The 17,942-nt window shown below is 36.3% G+C and overlaps 1 protein-coding gene across 4 annotated transcripts in view; it reads left to right on the forward strand.

The window, feature by feature from the left end:
- si:dkey-247m21.3 (5-hydroxytryptamine receptor 4) overlaps positions 1–17,942 on the forward strand; it is a 47,280-nt gene that overhangs the window by 6,426 nt on the left and 22,912 nt on the right. For 3 of the 4 annotated variants that reach the window (XM_053477917.1, XM_053477918.1, XM_053477919.1), the window contains exons 2-6: positions 8,504–8,594; positions 8,700–8,843; positions 10,412–10,612; positions 12,749–12,902; positions 14,040–14,605. In XM_053477917.1, the coding sequence (XP_053333892.1) occupies positions 8,566–8,594; positions 8,700–8,843; positions 10,412–10,612; positions 12,749–12,902; positions 14,040–14,605 (1,094 nt within the window). In that variant the 5' untranslated portion in view covers positions 8,504–8,565. Of the gene's footprint in view, positions 1–8,503; positions 8,595–8,699; positions 8,844–10,411; positions 10,613–12,748; positions 12,903–14,039; positions 14,606–17,942 lie in introns of those variants that run through there. The other variant, XM_053477920.1, reaches the window with a different exon arrangement.

Genomic DNA, 17,942 nt, shown 5'->3' on the forward strand with positions numbered 1-17,942 from the left:
GTCATGAAAAAAATATTTTAAAGTCTGATTTTCATGATACACTTAGTCTAACCCAGTTGTTTTGTCCATTTGTGTCCTTTTGACACCATGTTTTCTTCTTTCCCTTTTTTCCTTGCCAGGTGAAAGTAAAAGCACGATTATGTTTTTTTTTTTGTGTGTGCTGTGATGGATGTGTGCCCATTTGCACTCCAGCCTCATGCAGGAAAGAAAGGCCTAGGAAATAGTCTCACTTGGAACTGGCTGCTTGTCTCCAAATGCATTTCCAGGGACTATTGATCCGGTTCCAACACCCCCCATCCCCCCCCCCCCTACATTTTTTTTTAAGGACAACAATTGTTTCCTATGCTGTTAAGCCATGCTTGACCCTTTTAGTGGACCTGAATAGGAGGCGGCACGGTGCCGCAGCAGGTAGCATCAGCGGCTCACAGCACTGGGGTTTGTTTCTGAGCTTGGGTAGAAGTCTCTGCTAAATTACACGTCCTTCTCATGTTCATGTAGGTTTTTTCTGGGTAATCTTTTAAAAAACATCGATCCGCTGATTAGCTTTTTTTGTTTTAAAGAAATCGTCTTTATAAAAAGTATGTAAATGTATATACTGTATGTTTGAGGAAAAAGGTTTTTAGTCTGAAAAAAAATACTCAAATACCTTTTTTAAAGACTGTATATAAACGTTTGTGTTATGCTGTAGAAATCACTGTTTTTTGAGGACCAACATACAAAGCTAATTCTGTTGGACTCATATGGTTTAGCCATTTGTTATCTATATTCCCTGGCCAAAAAAGTTGCACACTGTAAGATCTCACCTTTAACAATGATTATGGTGTGCAATGTGCTGACCAATTGATGTGTTAAAATGATTCCTCTTTCTCCCAGAACCACTGTTGAGTCATGAAATATGGCCATGCCATTATGGAAGAAAAACTCCATTGATGTGATATGCTGGACATTTAGTACTTTCAGACTAGCCTGAATAGACTTCATAGGTAGATAGATGTCATTTTATTGCCACAGATTATTGCTGAGCCTAGAGCTGACCAACTGAAGCAACCCCTGATCATAACACTGCCTTCAGAGGCTTGTACAGTGGCCACTAGGCATTATAGATGCTTTGCTTTATGTGCTTCCCTTTTTACCCTGATGTGTCCATCACTCTAGAATAGGGTCTCCACTTATCATGACCTTTTCCCATTATTTCAAACTCTAATCATTATGCTCTCTAGAAAACTGATTTTTTTTATTTTTTATGATTAGTCTCAACTAACAAGTTCTTATGGCCAAACAGCTATTTAGTTCTAATCCTGTTTTCATCACTTTGTGTGAAGATGCTCTTGCTTTCATTTTTAAACATAGCTGTGTTCTCTGCTGTTAATTTTTTACAATCCAACTTGACCAAATGCTCATTTAATCTAACTGATGGTAACACTCTTTCGTGATTTTTTTCCCCCTAACCTCATTCCTTCAGTAAAGCACTGTCCTTCCAGCCTAATAATTTTATTTCTCTGAAACGGCAACTTTTTGCTAGAGTTAGCTCTAATCTTAAACATTAAAAAAATGTATTCTTTTGTAGGAAGGGGAGGAGGAGTATGGCACCCTTCCAATCCAGCAGATATGGCAATGGATGGTATCAGGATTTGAACTCAAACTCAACAATCTCCATATGATAGGTCAAATACTTTTATGTTGAGCCAGTCTGGATCTTGGTAATTGTAATTGAAAAGTGCTTTAGAATTATGACAATTAGTTATTAAATGTGGGCATGTGCAAGCATATATAACTTTTTTTGTCTTGTTAACTGATGAGGGAACACCTGATTATAAGAACAGACATATGTGAAACAGGGACTATTATTTTGCTGTTGTTGCACAGCATTAAATGGAATTTTAAATGATTATACAGTATGATGTTCTTTAATGAATCAAAAAATTGTAAATGTTGACATATGGCAGTGGTAATGCACTTCCGGACATGCTGTTGTACAAAAAAAAAAAAATCATCTACTTTGTGGAAGTTAAAGTAACCTTGTCTCACCACTCCATCCAGCTATTGATACTGCTTTAATAGTTAGGTTACTGCTTGCCCCCAAAAAATGCAGCCATCCATAGTCACATTAATTTGATCTTGTATTGATGATGGCAGACTTGGATCGCTTTTCCAGCACATCCTAAAGACTCCCAATGAGACTAAGGTCTGTCCTCTGGTGTGGCTTTTCGTGTGGTTTTCAATGTATGAAAATGATCGTCTTTCTTGAACCACTCTTTTACAATTTGAGCTCGATGAATCCTGGCATCATCATCTTGGAATATACCCGTGCCATAAGAAAAAGAATGATTGATGGGAAACCTGGTCATTCAGTATATGCAGATAATCAGCTGACCTAATTTTTTGGCAACATAACGTTGCTAATCGACAGAGGCAACCCCAGATCTTCACGATGCCTTCATAGGCTTGTATGATGGGCACTAGGCATAATATATCTTCATCTGCTTCTCATCTTACCCTGAGGGGCACCCATTGCTCTTGAACAGGATAATTCTGGACTCATCAGACCAACTGTAGCCTTTTTTCTGATTAGTCTTACTGATAAGTGGATTTTTCTAAGACTACGCAGTTTTTTGGCCCAATACCTTGAGTTCTCTTTGCAGAGTATGTGTATAAATTCTTTTACTTTCACTATTTAACATAGTAATGAGTTGTACTGTTTTTTTTTGTTTGTTTTTTTCATTAAGATTTTTTAAAGTGATCTAGACAGCACGGTGGCTTAGTGGTTAGCACTGTTGTCTTGCACCTCCAGGGTCTGGGTTTCATTCCTGCCTCTGTGTGCATGGAGTTTGCATGTTCTCCTTGTCCTTGGTGGGTTTTCTCCAGGTACTCCGGGTTTCTCCCACAGTCCAATGACATGCAGATTAGGCTAATTGCCATTTACTAAATTGCTTGTATTGCGTGAATGAGTGTATGAGTGCAGGTATTCCGTTATCACCCAAATGAAGATGGGTTCCCTATTGAGTCTGGTCCCTCTCAAGGTTTCTTCCTACTGCCATCTCAGGGCGTTTATCCCTGCCACTGTCGGCACCGTCCTTAGCTTTCTCTTCAGGGATAATCTTATCATTTTGATCCATACACATTCACATTTCATACAAACTTCAATAATTCTTTGGATTGTGTAAAGCTGCTTTGCGACAATGTCAATTGTTAAAAGTGCTATACAAATAAAATGTAATTGAAATTGAATTGAATGTATGTTTTTGTGCCCTGTGATGGATTGGTACTTTGTCCAGAGTAGTGGACACCTAGTGCCTTAAGTCTCCTGGGATAGGCTGCATCAGTTATGGTTAAAGCAACTTGTTGCCAGCAGAACCATATTAATCACTGCAGCACTGTAGCCTCGCACCTCCAGGTCATCCTTGTGCTTGTGAATTGGTTTCTTCTAGGCACTCTAGTTTCCTCTCATAGGTCAAAGCCATGCAGTAGATTAATTGCCATTTCCAAATTGCTCGTAGTGAGTAATTGTGTGTGTTAGTGTGTCCTGCGGTGGATGGGCACCCGGTCCAGGGTATACCCTGCCTCCTGCCCCAAATCATCAGGGACTGTCTCCAGGTTTCCTGACCCTGTAGAGAATAAGTTGTCTAGAGAATGTGTGAATGAATACAATTATAATCTAGCTCTTACACATATGTACTGTATTTATTTTTATTTATTACTGTTCCTACTCAGTCATATTTATTAAAAATGTAATGTGGTGTGACTTGAACAATAGTACAATTCTGAAACCTTGTTTGTCCTTTCTAAATCCTTTCACATTTTTTAAAATTTGCAACATTAGGTGCTTGCAAATGTTTGACTTCTGACTGCAAAGCCGTTTATATGAAACTGATCATTTTAATGATGTTTGATGTTCTGATTTATATACAAAGGGGTTTATTACAGTTTAACAGGGACATGTTTTCCTGTTTTGGAAGGACAAAATAAACCCTGCATGCTGCCTGCGGTGGATTAACCCTGATACTAATGCAGGAGCTGATTATCCTGGTGGAAGAAAAGAAAGGTTTTAATGTTTGTTAAAAAAACAGTAATAAGTAAAACTATTACTACTATACAATGTTAACATTCCTGTATTATTTGTAAATAGTTACTTAGGAAAATTTGCTTTGTATGTTTAAAGTGTTTATATTACACATTTTCTCAACATTCATTTATAATGGTATAATGTTTGTTTTGTTGCAACAGAAACAGCCATAATTCATTTTTTATGTAAATCTTTCTTACTTTTTTTAGTCATAGAAATGAATAGTTAACAGATGGCTTTTTTGCAGTAAATGTTTTCATATATAAACTGTACTGGTGGTGAAAAAGATACATGGTATATCAACCACTATATAACACTGCAAATATGATTTCTTCCCATCATTTCTCTATGTGACGACTTATAGTTTGTCATAACCAGAGCCTTCTGTAAAGTAATCCATCTGTGTCACACAGTCACAACTAACACCCTAGTGCTCTCACTACTCAGTACATTTACTGTCTGTAAATTATAAAACTATAAAATAATAATAAAAGGATACTATGTGCTGATATACCACATACAATGCTATCCATATTGCCAAGTAGGCCCAGATCAAAATCTTAAATAGTCAATTAATATTCAATAAATAGTCAATTTAATTCATTTTCATCTTGCTTTAGTTACAGAGTTATAATGAAAGCATGACTGAAATGTAATAAATAGTTGTATTTTACTTACTTTTGTCACTTTTGTCATAAAATCCCAGAATACAGCTCTGGACATGGCTGGCGAGCCAGAAAGATGCAGACAGATGAAGAGATGTACTGCTAAGCTAGGTTAGCAAGACAGACTAGAAAGGGAGATGCAATGTAAGCTAGCATGTCAAATTAACCTTACGGTTGTTTGCAACCTTGAAGAGGAAAGAACACACCTTGACCTGACTGCTGTTAAACCTATAGGGTCACCCGACTCATAATCAATAACTGCAATAATTGCTGTATTTAAATTCTAAATTAGGCATCTACAGTACGTAGTATGACTGAAACCTTAATATAAAATCAACTGTGTTTAAGTGGATAGTAACATGTCACATAGATGGAAATCAAAGTTAATATAAAATGTCTCATGGATGCTATCTATATTGCATTAACTTATTTAGTAAGCTCGTATGCTTCTTTGGGGGGGGGCGGAGAAATGCTGGAAGAAATCTGAATGGTCAGAAGGTGATCAGTGACCATACGTGAACTCTACACAACTGTTAACATTCACAGCTGTGCAAACTCTGATCTGATTTGAAGTTTGAAATAAAGTAGGAGCAGTAGTGAAGAAGCAGTATGTTTCTGATAATGGGTTGAATTTCACAGCTGGGCAAACACTTGACTCTCATCCGTGTTTACTGAGCCGAACCTCACTCTGCTACCGCATTGCAGACTGCTTAATGATGAAGTGCTTTTCTTCTGTACTCAGCCTTTCAGGACCTCTCAATCATCCCCGCACATCTATAGAGGTGGTAATAGTGTGTGTGTGTGTGTCTTTGGTAATTCAGAAACAACAATGCTCTGCTTATAGTGATATATTTTATATTCATATGGCCATGTTTTGTATTTGACCTTCATCTGACCCTGGTAAAAACTTTAATGCTTACATGTATTTGAACACTTTTCATTTGTTTTTAAAAAAAGCCTATACTCGTACAGTATGTACTTATCATTTTTTAAGAACTGAACTTTATAAACGCCTGCCACCTTTCCTTTGTAAGAGAATATAAAAGAATACGGAGACAATAACAAAATGTCACGTTTTCAAGTGCATTAATAGCTTGTGCTTTCTCATGACATTACTGCATGACTCTGATAATCCTTTTTGTCTTAAAATCATATTATATTTATTAATAGCTAATAATAATGAATAATATTCTGTGTTAACAATACATTATATCCTAAGGTCTGATATTATTATTATTATTATTATTATTATTATTATTATTATGTTGGCATGATGTCCTAGTGGTTAGCACTGTAGTCTTACATCTCTAGAAAGAAAACCCACAAAGCACGGGGGAACAACTCCATACACACAGACCAGAGGCGAGACTCAAACCCCCAACCATAGAGGTGCGACACAAAATCACTAAGTCATCATGCCACCCAAAATAAAAATGTGGCACAGATCCCAAAATTGGAAACTGATGGATTTTTTTGTGTGTGTGTCTGTGTGTGTCTCTGTGTGTGTTTTTCATTTAAATCAGCATATTTTGTTGCCTTTACGATATAATATACCATAGCACATTGACGCTGGATTCTGATTGGTGAAAAAAGTCAGAAAGTATTGATTTTTTTTGTTCTATAGCAAGATAACTAGCAGTGCAACAACAGACCACAGGTTTATCGTAATTCTGCAGTAATGTTGCTCCAACATTGTGGTGATCACAGTGCACAGGGTGGTGGGCCTAATTTAACACTTAGCTAATGAGAATCATTGCTTTGAAAAAGTGAGTGGTATTGCATTATACAAAAAAAAGGAAGACTGGGGTTCCAACAAAAGCGATAACAGGAACAAATCTGTTTTCTAGACGTCCCACAACATAAACAGATAAAAGTAAGGTGTGTCATTCCTTTATGAATAGAAAAATGCAAAGAAATAAAATACTCAGGGATGTGCTATTACAAGAAAGTAATCAACTTTAGGTTGTCCACAGTATCTCCCTTTCATCACACCACTCAGCTATTGATTATTTACCTTCTCAGTGTTGTTGATATTCTATTCTCGTGCGTGATGTCTAACAAGTTATAAGTTGTGACACCATCTAAACACCTAAAGATTAAAGGGCTACCTGTCCGTTCCTTTTTGGCCATCCTGTGATTGTTAGATAAAAACGTCTACCACTCGAGAGCACTTATATTCTTGTGCTGATAGCATGATGATTAGGTGTGTAGTTGGGTATGTGTGTCTGTTTAAGTAGGTCAAAACTTGACAGTGTCCAAAGTGAATGGCATTTAGTTAATACAGTATGGTTCTTATTTGATCTTCTTTACTTTCCGTCCATGCTATATCTAAAGGCATTTAGTTTTATAATAAAGCCATGTATTTTTTCAGCACTGTTAAATTCTCATTGAGATTGATTGGTCAGAAGGAATTGATTCATTGTCTATTGCAGAAGCTGTACAAACTGCTAGAGATTCTATATGATGTTCTGTTCACTTCAGGAAAGAAAATTAGCGCTACTGTAGGTGGTAGAAGAACCGTTCATGCCTGCTTCATTCGGAGCACATGTTCCAATGCTCTTTACTGCAAACATCTAATTAGCCCATCACATAGCATTTAAAAGCATAGCTCAGTGCATTTAGATATGTAATTATGGTCAAGACAATATTTTAATTTCCAAACGAGTATCAGAATGGGGAAGAAAGGTGATTAAAGTGACAAAACTACTGATCCACTAGGATTTTCACACACAACCTTGATGGGGATTATGGAAGAGGGTCTGAAAAAGAAAAAAAAACTTCCCAGTGAAAATGCCTTGTAAATGAACGTGAAAATGCTAGATGTCAGAGAAGAATGACTGGTTTGAGCTGATAGAAAGGCGACAGGAACTTAAATAACATTTCATTACAATCAAGGTATGTCACATGGTCTGAAATTAGAAAATTGTCTACAGCAGCAGAAGACCACCCTGAGTGCCACTCCTGTCAGGTAAGAACAGGAAACTGAGGCTACAATTCACATGGGCGCAGCAAATGTGGACAATAGAAAAATCTTGCCTGGTCTGATGAGTCATGATTTGTTCTGCAACATTTGGACGTTAGGGTCAGAATTTGGCATAAACAACATGAAGTATGGAATTTCTATCCCTTTATGTCACAAAGTTATCTCAAACTGGTGTCTTGACTATCACAGGGAGTTTACTTTACTCAAATGGCTTTATCACAGAATCACAGATGAGAAAATAGGAATGTGGATAAAAAAAATTAAAAAACGCTTTGTCTTAAAACTTCTTCAGCGGCTTAAAGTTTATTTATACCACTTAAGCACTGTTATTTTAGCAGGGAAAATATTAACTAATCTGAGTTCAAATATTCAATTTAGCTTTTTTAATTAATATCTATTTGTTTACATTGAGCAAGTACCGTTCATTTATTCTCAGTAAATGCTCTATCTTGGTCAAGGTTATGGTGGATTCTGTCTTATGCATCTGATTGCATGAGGTTATTGTGAATCTGTCAGTTGGTAATGCTTGATATATGCTTGCATATCATAAAGTGAAATTCTGCAAAATTAAAAAGATCCTAATGTAGGAGTGAAGGTGTTAAAGGAGAACAATGAAATTATCTCAACAGCACACACTGTGAATGTTTGAATGTGTGACTTGTTTCTTTTGAAGTTTGGATCTCAAAGCTATTATACAATTTGGTCCCAGTGCTCTCACTTTGGACACCATGCTGCAAGAGCATGATTGAGTTTTTTGATGTGAGAAATTGCACTTACTATGTGTATTTGCAGAGGCGCTGCAATGTTTAGTGTGGAGGAATCCCGTTGGACTGTCTCCATGCAGATGACCAGTGATGGCCACGACGGCCGACCCCACAGAAGAGTAAGAAACTGCACATTACGCTACATTTTATATGCTTTAAAAATACTCTTATTATTTTATAACGGCATGTGCTTGTGTTGATTCTGCTGCTTTAATTGCTTGCAGATCAGTTGATGAAGTGGTCAGTGAGCACATTTTTAACACCCTGGAAAGAATCCTTTTGACCTTTTTCCTGGGATCTGTTATCATTATGACCGTCCTTGGTAATTTGCTGGTGATGGTGGCTCTATCAAGAGACAGGCAACTGAGGTAAGGGGACTTCTTGCCACTGATGTGACCCTTAAATGAAAAATGAACCACTTTGCATTGATTTACCACCAATTTTTATGTGTCTTTCTGCAAAAAACAGGTTTCACATAACAAATCATGATAGAGCTGGTGAAGTGCTGGAAGGCCTTTAGTGTGTATTATTTGCATTGTATTAATGCCATTCAATAATTTATTTTCTAGCACATCCTAAATATTTTCAGTGGGGTTAAGGTCAGTACAGTTCATGTGTGAAAATGATTCCTCATGTTTCCAAAGGCACTCTTGTACAATTTAAGCCCAATTAATATCGACATTGTAATCTTGGAATTTGTCCATGCCATCCGTGAAAAAAAATGCATTGATCTTAGAACCTCATCATTACGTACATTCAAGTCATCAGCTAACTTTATTTCCATATAACTTTGCTGAGAGTAGACTTGACTAATTGAAGCAACCCATTTAACCCAACTAAAGTTGATGCTGTTGATAACATGAATTTCTGCAGAATTTCTTTTTAACAGAACGAAAGTAGACATTAATAATAAATAAATGTACAGTTTATTGGCTGTGTTGACATGACTTACACATTCATCATATCTTGTAGCCATCTTTTTAGACAATTTATTAAAAAAGTTATATTAAAAATTTTTTAAAATTATTTAACTTGTTTTTTAACTTTTAAATACATTTTAAATATAATGAATAATTTAAATAAAATAAATAAATAATAATAATAATAATAAATAGGGTTTCAACTTTTAATACCTAGTGCTTGGGGATAACCTTTAATACCCAATAATTGGAAATATAACTTTAAATAAAAAAATTTCTGAGGAGAAATGTACTTTGTTTTCTTTACAAAGACAGATGAAGTGTATATTGAGACTGAATAGTGTGAACTGAGAGAATATTACGTTACTGAAGCTAATGGACAGGAGGCTCTAGATATGATGCCATGAGTTGTTGATAGGAACAGGATTTGACATTAATCAAATAAATGGCGAGCAACATTGTTAGCATCTTCCATTACTTCAGTAGCTTAGCTAGATGGTTGCTCTAATTGGTACCCTGTATTAATAAAACATGGGCATACTGAAGCATACAGAATACAATAAGGTTAAAGGATGTGCCAGAACGTTTTACCCAGTTCTTAGTAAGACATTGTTATTGGCATGAAACACAAACCATTCACAACTCTTTTTCTCAGTTAGTGCTAAGTTAGGTAGTTAGCAAGATCAAGTCTAATCTTACCTTAACAAGTGCACCCGTTAAAAACAGTTAAAAAAAAGTAGACAGAGAAATACGCAGCCCAGAGACCAGAATAGTTCTTGTATCGTTGCTGGGCAAGATTGTTGCGTAGGTAACCGTCAATCACTTTGGTGCACTAACCAATCTGTGCTTTTATAATGACCTGTCAATAATTTCTGTAAACTAGGATTGGTAGAAATGTTTCATTTCTGACAAAAGATCACGATATGGTGTGAGTGACACTGCTTATATTTAGATAGGCTTATGTTTATTTTTAGGTAAAATTTAACTGTTTTTTTTTTTTTTTTACCGAAATTTAGGAAGAAGAAGACCAACTACTTCATTGTCTCCCTGGCATTTGCAGACCTCCTGGTGGCTCTTTTAGTGATGCCATTTGCAGCGATAGAACTCACCACAGGCCACTGGAGCTTGGGAGAGACGTTCTGCCTGGTTCGCACTTCGCTGGATGTGCTGCTTACCACAGCATCCATACTGCACCTGTGCTGCATTGCCCTGGACAGGTAAAAGCATGGGGAACATGCAAATGAGGTCGCATTAACTAATCCCAGAGAGATGAAACAAAGCTATGACCATCTACTTAGAATAATCATTGTGGGTTGAATTGCACAGCACTTCCTGTTTATTACACAGCTGCCGGGTTAGCCATACGCATGGTCTTGTTATGAGCAGGGGCCTTTTTATCATAATGGTAGAGAGCCCTCATTAGAGTAGATCATTGAAAATTAATGCTGATAACCCACACGATGGTGCAAGGCTGATGTGTCTGTTTTTGTTAATCACTCACATCTGATTGGTGCTTTGTGAAATAAGTATGTCAAGTATGTATGGATGCGCTTAAGATTCTGTCTCAAATCTCAGTGTCGCTCAGTATGTATAAGTACAGGTTTTTTTTAAAACAAAACCTCAACATTCACAGATCAATTATAATTTTTTTTTGAATTGTGGTATTACTAATTTATTGCATAATATTTTTAAATATTGAAAGGGCCGTATTAACTGCTGCAGATTTTAGTAAGTAGGAAAGTAAACATAATACATTGTGTATTTTATGATGTGTGTGACTCCTCCAGACTCAATAATAAGTTTTAAAGTAATAATAATAAAAAAAAAGGAATAAAGAAATAATAATAATAATACTTTATTAGGGGTTTTGCTGTGTACTGAGATTACATTTCTTAATGTTTTATATGAAATTAAAAACACTTTTATAAATTTCATCGTAAAATATTGAGAGGCGCTGTCTGACAACAACAGATGATAGTGATTGCAAAAACAAGCAAACAGGAAAGCTATGTTACTCCTGGAACATGTCATACTTGAAGAAATCATGATTCAAAATGTGCTTTTTATTCTTATGTAGTAATGACTGTGCGGTAAAGTAAAAAAACACCTTTATGTGAAATTGGATTTTTTGCAAAAAAAAAAAAGGTTTCTTACGTTTTGTTTAAAACACAAAAAAGGATGTACTGAATATGTGACAGATGAGTTATGGCATCATAAAATATATATAGGCCAGTGAGCTCTGATAGGCAGATGTAGGGCCTGAAACAGTGGAGTGAGTGGTAGCACAGATTTTTGTTTTGTTTGTTTTTGAAGTCTGCATATGAATTTGATGTAGGTCTAGATTTTTGTTTGTAAACAATTTTCCCAAAAATAATCAGTTTGCCATATTCATAGTTCACATATTGCTCATGATGAGATGAAGTCTTATTGTAATGAAAATGCTGATACGCCTTGCGCTTCCACTTCTGCTTTTTTCTCTTTGTGGACACAACATATGCATTATCAGGAAAGGGGGTTAGACCATGCAGCCCAGTTCTAGTACGGACAGAGGTAATTGTCAGGATGGGGAAAATTTAAATAGAAAACTAACACGAAGAAACAAATCAGTTGTATGATATTAATGAGAAATTGAAGGCACGAAGGATATAACAGTCCATTAAACAGCTATAAATTTTACTTAAATGTTCCTCTAATTTGTGAGCTGGGCAAGGATAGTTTATTATGCATAATGTGGATACACTGAAAGTAATGTCACATATAGCATATGTTCACAAGAGCAAAAAGACTTGGCATGTCTTCGTTTGGCTCTGAGGAGATTATGTGTATTTGTAGTGTTTAACATAAATAATGTGAGTGTTTATGTATTAAGATGATGCAATCCTGCATGGCTTTAAAGAGAACAGCTGTGCCTCTTGTACTGCACCTGCCATAAAGCAACAACACTCGTTCTTTATCTCTCTCTCTCACTCTCTCTCTCTCTCGCTCTATCTCTCTCTGTCTGACACACACACACACACACACATACAAACACACACTCATTTTGAGACGTGCACACTTTTGCACACTTGCCTTCGACTTTGCAATTTTATTCATCCCACTGTGCCATTCATTCTTTTCTCCCTACCCAATAAGTAATGACTCTTTTTTTCTTTTTTCACCTCATGCCTGACAGGAAAAAAATGCTACAGTATAAAATAGCAATGTGATTCACAAGGGTGGGTGATATCAAGATGAAGAAAAAAAAAACAAGTTTTGTTTAATAAGTGTTTTAGGGGGTTATGCAAGACACCCCGTGACGTCTATATATCACACACCACTTTTCACACCACTTTTATCTGTCTCATGTTTGGCAGGTACTATGCAATCTGCTGCCAGCCGCTGGTCTACAGAAACAAGATGACACCGGTGAGAGTGTCTCTGATGTTGGGGGGATGTTGGGTTATCCCCTTGTTCATCTCCTTTCTGCCCATCATGCAGAACTGGAACGCCATTGGCATCGAGGACATTGTAAGTGGATAATTGATGTCAGCGTGTGAGCTTTGCTTGTGAAATTTTTCATCGGATTAATTGACTTGCCAACAGCGCAACTGAAACACTATTCTGCAGAAGCACCCTGCAAGTTTCCATGAAAATAGATATTTTTAGTATAACCTGCCAAAAGAGAGGAGGAGCTCATTTGACTAATGTGTGGCTACTGCAGTCCTGAGTTGAACATTACCGCTGTGACCTGTGTTTTACATACGCCATCTATGATCAGGGTCCATTAGAGAGCAGCTGGCGGCAGTCTCCCCGAGAGAATTCATTCAGTTTCTATTTTGCCTGTACTGCCAATCTAAAGTAAACAAAAATAATTTTAAAAAAATTCTGTATGTTCTGTATACATATAACTAATATATTATCTAAATAGGATTGAACTGTGCATTTATGAGTTGAAGTGTGCATTTATTAGTATTTTAACATCTGCTGTTTTTTTCCCTTTTATTTCATAGTGTTTTGCTAACAATGTTGAATGAACTGTACATCTGCTTGTTAGTTAAGTTAGATAAGGGAATCAAAGGCATTGGGGCATAAGTGAAAAAATATACAATACTACAATACATCTACATCTTTTCATGCTGTTCATATGCAAAAGGCTGGAACATGAAATGAAAAGGGGTCTGCCATTTAATCGTAAATCATGAATTTCTTAATGTGTAGAAGAACAACTGTAAGAGCTAACAAAATAAGCTTTATGAGATGGGCCAGTGTTTAAGTAGACACCAAAAAAACCTTCAAATCCAGGCAAGCTATAGGTAAAACTCAACACCAACACAAGCAAATAGGCACAAACAGATAGTTTACAGTCCAGAGACTGTCTAGTGTTAGGAATGTTTGGACAAAGTGGTTGAGAAAAAGCGAAAGTAACCATGCACTGTAACATTTATGGCTTAACTGGGAACAACAGAAATAAATTACTTAACTGCTAAGTATTTTTAATATCCATTGAACTACATGTTTACAAAGAGTTCATTGTACTGGTGTTTCCCACTAAAATTGAAGAAATCACTGTCATGTTGCCACGTTGCCCAGCTCTGCTTGAATGTGCTATTTTTTTGTTTTGCTTTTTTGGAACATTTTACACAAACCCATTGTTTCCTACTCCAGATTGAAGAAAGGAAGCTCAGCCATGGCTCAAACAGAACATCCTGCATATTCATGGTGAACCGACCCTACGCCCTCGTCTGCTCAGCCGTGGCCTTTTATGTGCCTCTGGGCCTGATGATCCTTGCTTACCAGCGCATCTATGTCACGGCTATGGAGCACGCTCGGCAGATCCGGATGCTGAGGCGTGCCGGATCCACTCCCATTTCCACTTACTACAGTCATGAACACCCCGGCTCCAGCCGCATGAAGATCGAGACCAAGGCGGCCAAGACGCTAGCAGTCATTATGGGCTGCTTCTGCTTGTGCTGGGCACCATTCTTCATCACTAATGTGTTGGACCCCTTCATCCAATACAGCGTGCCATGGCAGATGTGGACCACATGGCTGTGGCTGGGATACATTAACTCGGGTTTAAATCCATTCCTCTATGCCTTCCTAAACCGGGCTTTTCGCAGAGCCTTCCTTATGATCCTGTGCTGTGGGGACATGCGCTATGCCCGCCAGGGAAGCTTTAGCCCAAGCAGAGCTTGCTCAGCATCTGTGAACGGAACATCTATAGCACTCAGGTACAGTAATTCTTCTCCTGAACATGCTATTTTTCCTGAAACGAAAGATTACCTAGTATATGAAAGCTTTATCTTTTATGGTTCTCTGGGGCGATGTTTATGGGTCAGGTACCGACAGACTCTGTGTTTTGTAATGCACAGTAATCGTTTTGTACTGAGGCTCATTTCAGCATCGCCAATGGCGTTGAAATGAATGTTCTTTTATCTCAGCCTTCTTCTACTGTTTGTCAGTTTCCTTCTGCTATATCTGTAGTGTATGTGCGATTGCCAAGGACAAGAGTTTTAACATGTTTTCTTGCACTGAAAAAAAGAAAACTGTTTACCTCAAACTCACTTATAATTAAAGGTAATAGAAGTCTGGGCTGCCTTCACATTTGGTGTTTCTTAAAGAAAAACTTGCTGGTGATTATGCCTTTTGTGCTGCTTTGAAAAAAGACCTGCTGACTGTAACCATAACAACATTCTCATCATTCCTAGCTAGTATCAACTAACTAACTAAAAAGTACCTAGTGCATAAAAAAATATGTAAATATATAAAAATTGTTACATTGGACCAATATTAGTGTTGCAATGAAACAGACACACAGTACAAATACATTAGATGCAGATTAGGAGGAAAAACACTGGAGTATTCCATTTATCATAATACAGTGGAACCTTGGATTATGAGTATAATTCGTTCCAGAAGCGGGCTCGTATTCCAAAACACTAAACCAAATCGATTTTTCCTATAAGAAATAAAAGAAACTCAAATTATTCGTTCCACAGCCAAAAATAAACAAATACATAAAATAATTAACACAAAATATTAAGTAAAAATAAAACAAATTAACCTGCACTGGTTGTTTTATGTATTTAAATCAATTACAACAAAAATGTATACCTGTTTTAAATAAAATAATGTTTAGCAACAGTAAAAACATGGTTTGTGGCTATTTGTGGCAGCTTAGCTCAAATTGTTAAAGAAACTGGTAAAAAAAAAGAAAGGTAAGCTTTAGTAGACCCTCTTCCCCTGGTTAGTTTTTAAAATACATTTAAAATTTTAAGCTGTTTTTTTTATTTTACATTTTTCTTGCATTTTTTTTTTATCTTGTAAGAGAAAATCTGTGCATCATTTGTTTTTTTGATATAAAACTAAATATAAAAGATTATAAATCTTTTAAATATAAATAAAAAGATTTAAAACTAATTAGAATATTTATTTTCAAAACCAAAATAGTTAAAAAGGAAAATGAATAGCAGTTTGTTTTCTTGTTGATTTTGTGCTTTAATAAAAAAGTGGAAAAGCAGATTATGAGCACTGACTATTTTAATCTTTTACCAATGGACCCCAGTAACATGACGTGGACATTTTTAGCTTTCGATTTTTTCCAGTGTTGGTTTTATTTTACTGAATCCTATCCTTTCTGCAAAAGATCATTTTAATGAAAGAAGGAACAAATAACTAGAATATTGCACATTATCTTATTTATACTTAATTTTAAAGCATTGATGTGTGCCAGTGCCATGCAATGGGTTGGCACCTGTCTGGTGTGTCCTCCATGTAGTGTCCTGAGCTCTATGTTACTGTTTGTAATAACATTTTGGTCACTTCCAAAGCATTGATTTTAAGAAGATCTTTTGGTGTAAATTAAGCATTCTGTAGTGAGTTAAACTTCTTTTAGCTGATTTTACGTTACTGATCAAAATATGCTAACTTTAATTAAATTAATACATTTTATTTGGCATGTACAGCACCTTACTGTGAAGGGGTATAACCCTGAGTTTAACTGTTGATCAGACATTTTAAGTGTCAATTTAGTGGTAATAATAATAATAATAATAATAATAATAATAATATAGTTGGTGGCACGGTGGCTTATTGGTTAGAACTGACCCCTTGCACCTCCAGGGTCCGGGTTTGATTTCCAGCCAGGCTCAATTCCTCTCTCTGTGTGCACGAAGTTTGCATGTTCTTTTGGTGATTGGTAGGTTTTCCTCCGGGTACTCTGGTTTTCTTCCACAGGTCAAAGACTTGCAGATTAGGCTAACTGGCATTTCCCAAATTGTGAATAATTGTTAGAATGTGTGTATACTGTATATGTGTGTGTGTGCCCTGTGATTGATTGGGACCCTATCCAAGGTGTACTGCGACACTGTATACAGAATAAAGCGGTATATACAACGAGTAATAATAATAATATAGTTTATTATTAGTGCATGTATTTTTATTTTAATTAATACTTTATAGCATTTCTTGAAACTTAATACATTTAGCCATTTATAAATGTACAGAATTATTGACAAAAACTATACATTTCTATAGATACTGTAAGTTCATGTTTTCTGTTAATTATTTAAAATAATAATTTTGTACAAAGTAAAGCTGTAAATGTGTAAAAGCCCCACCCCTAAAAGCTTTGTGCAGCTGCTTTCATGTTGGTTGAAATGCAGTGTCTCAGAGGCTTACACGGTTGGCTTCCTTAAATCACATGAAAATTAACAATGCTTTTCAGGTTAAACACAACACAATACATAAAGAAACAAGTAAAAACTTCTGGGTCATGCAACATGAAAAAAATGAAAAGAAAAAAATTAAATAAAATCTAATAAAAAACAAACAATAAATGGAAAGTAAGTTCTTGATATCCGTGTTTCCATTTTGAGCACAAAATCAGAAATCTTAAATATTTGGTTTTATATTAAAAAACTAATAAATCACAATGATTTACAGATTAAAAATCACAAACAATAGACTTATACAATCAGCCTAACAGTATATACACAGCCTTTTTGTTAACAGTATACAAACAGGCCCACCTGCGGACCCACTGTGTGTGTGTGTGTGTGTGTGTGTGTGTGTGTGTGCGTGTGTGTGTGTGTGTGTGTGTGTGTGTGTGTGTGTGTGTGTTAGTTTGTCCCACACTGATGTTTTTGTCAAAGGTTTTATCATGTAGATTTTCAGAGATGGTTCATTTCCATTGGAGTGATTTGAATTTTGAACAGATGCAAATGCTACTGTATATGGTGAAGATCTGTTCAGGGCACAGCAGCCATTTCTCAAAGGGGGAAAAGCATGAGATTATTAAAGTTAGCGTTGTTTGCTTTAGAAGGGTGGTGCACAGTCCATACATACTTTTCCTTGTTTTTCTCTTTTGTACTTGGCTATGTCATGCTGTTTTCTAGTCATCTCTGTAGTGGCTTTGGAGAAGAGGATTTGGGCAGCATGCCATGATGGTGGCTGCTGGTGGGTGTGACTGCGGCAGGCTTGTTGTTGTAAGATTTTATGTGCTTTGTTTAAAATCGTGCAGACTTTTAAACTGATTGTTTTCCCTTTAATTTGTGCATTTATTTTTTC

Source organism: Clarias gariepinus, chromosome 19 (assembly GCF_024256425.1).
Source record: "Clarias gariepinus isolate MV-2021 ecotype Netherlands chromosome 19, CGAR_prim_01v2, whole genome shotgun sequence".
Taxonomy (NCBI): domain Eukaryota; kingdom Metazoa; phylum Chordata; class Actinopteri; order Siluriformes; family Clariidae; genus Clarias; species Clarias gariepinus.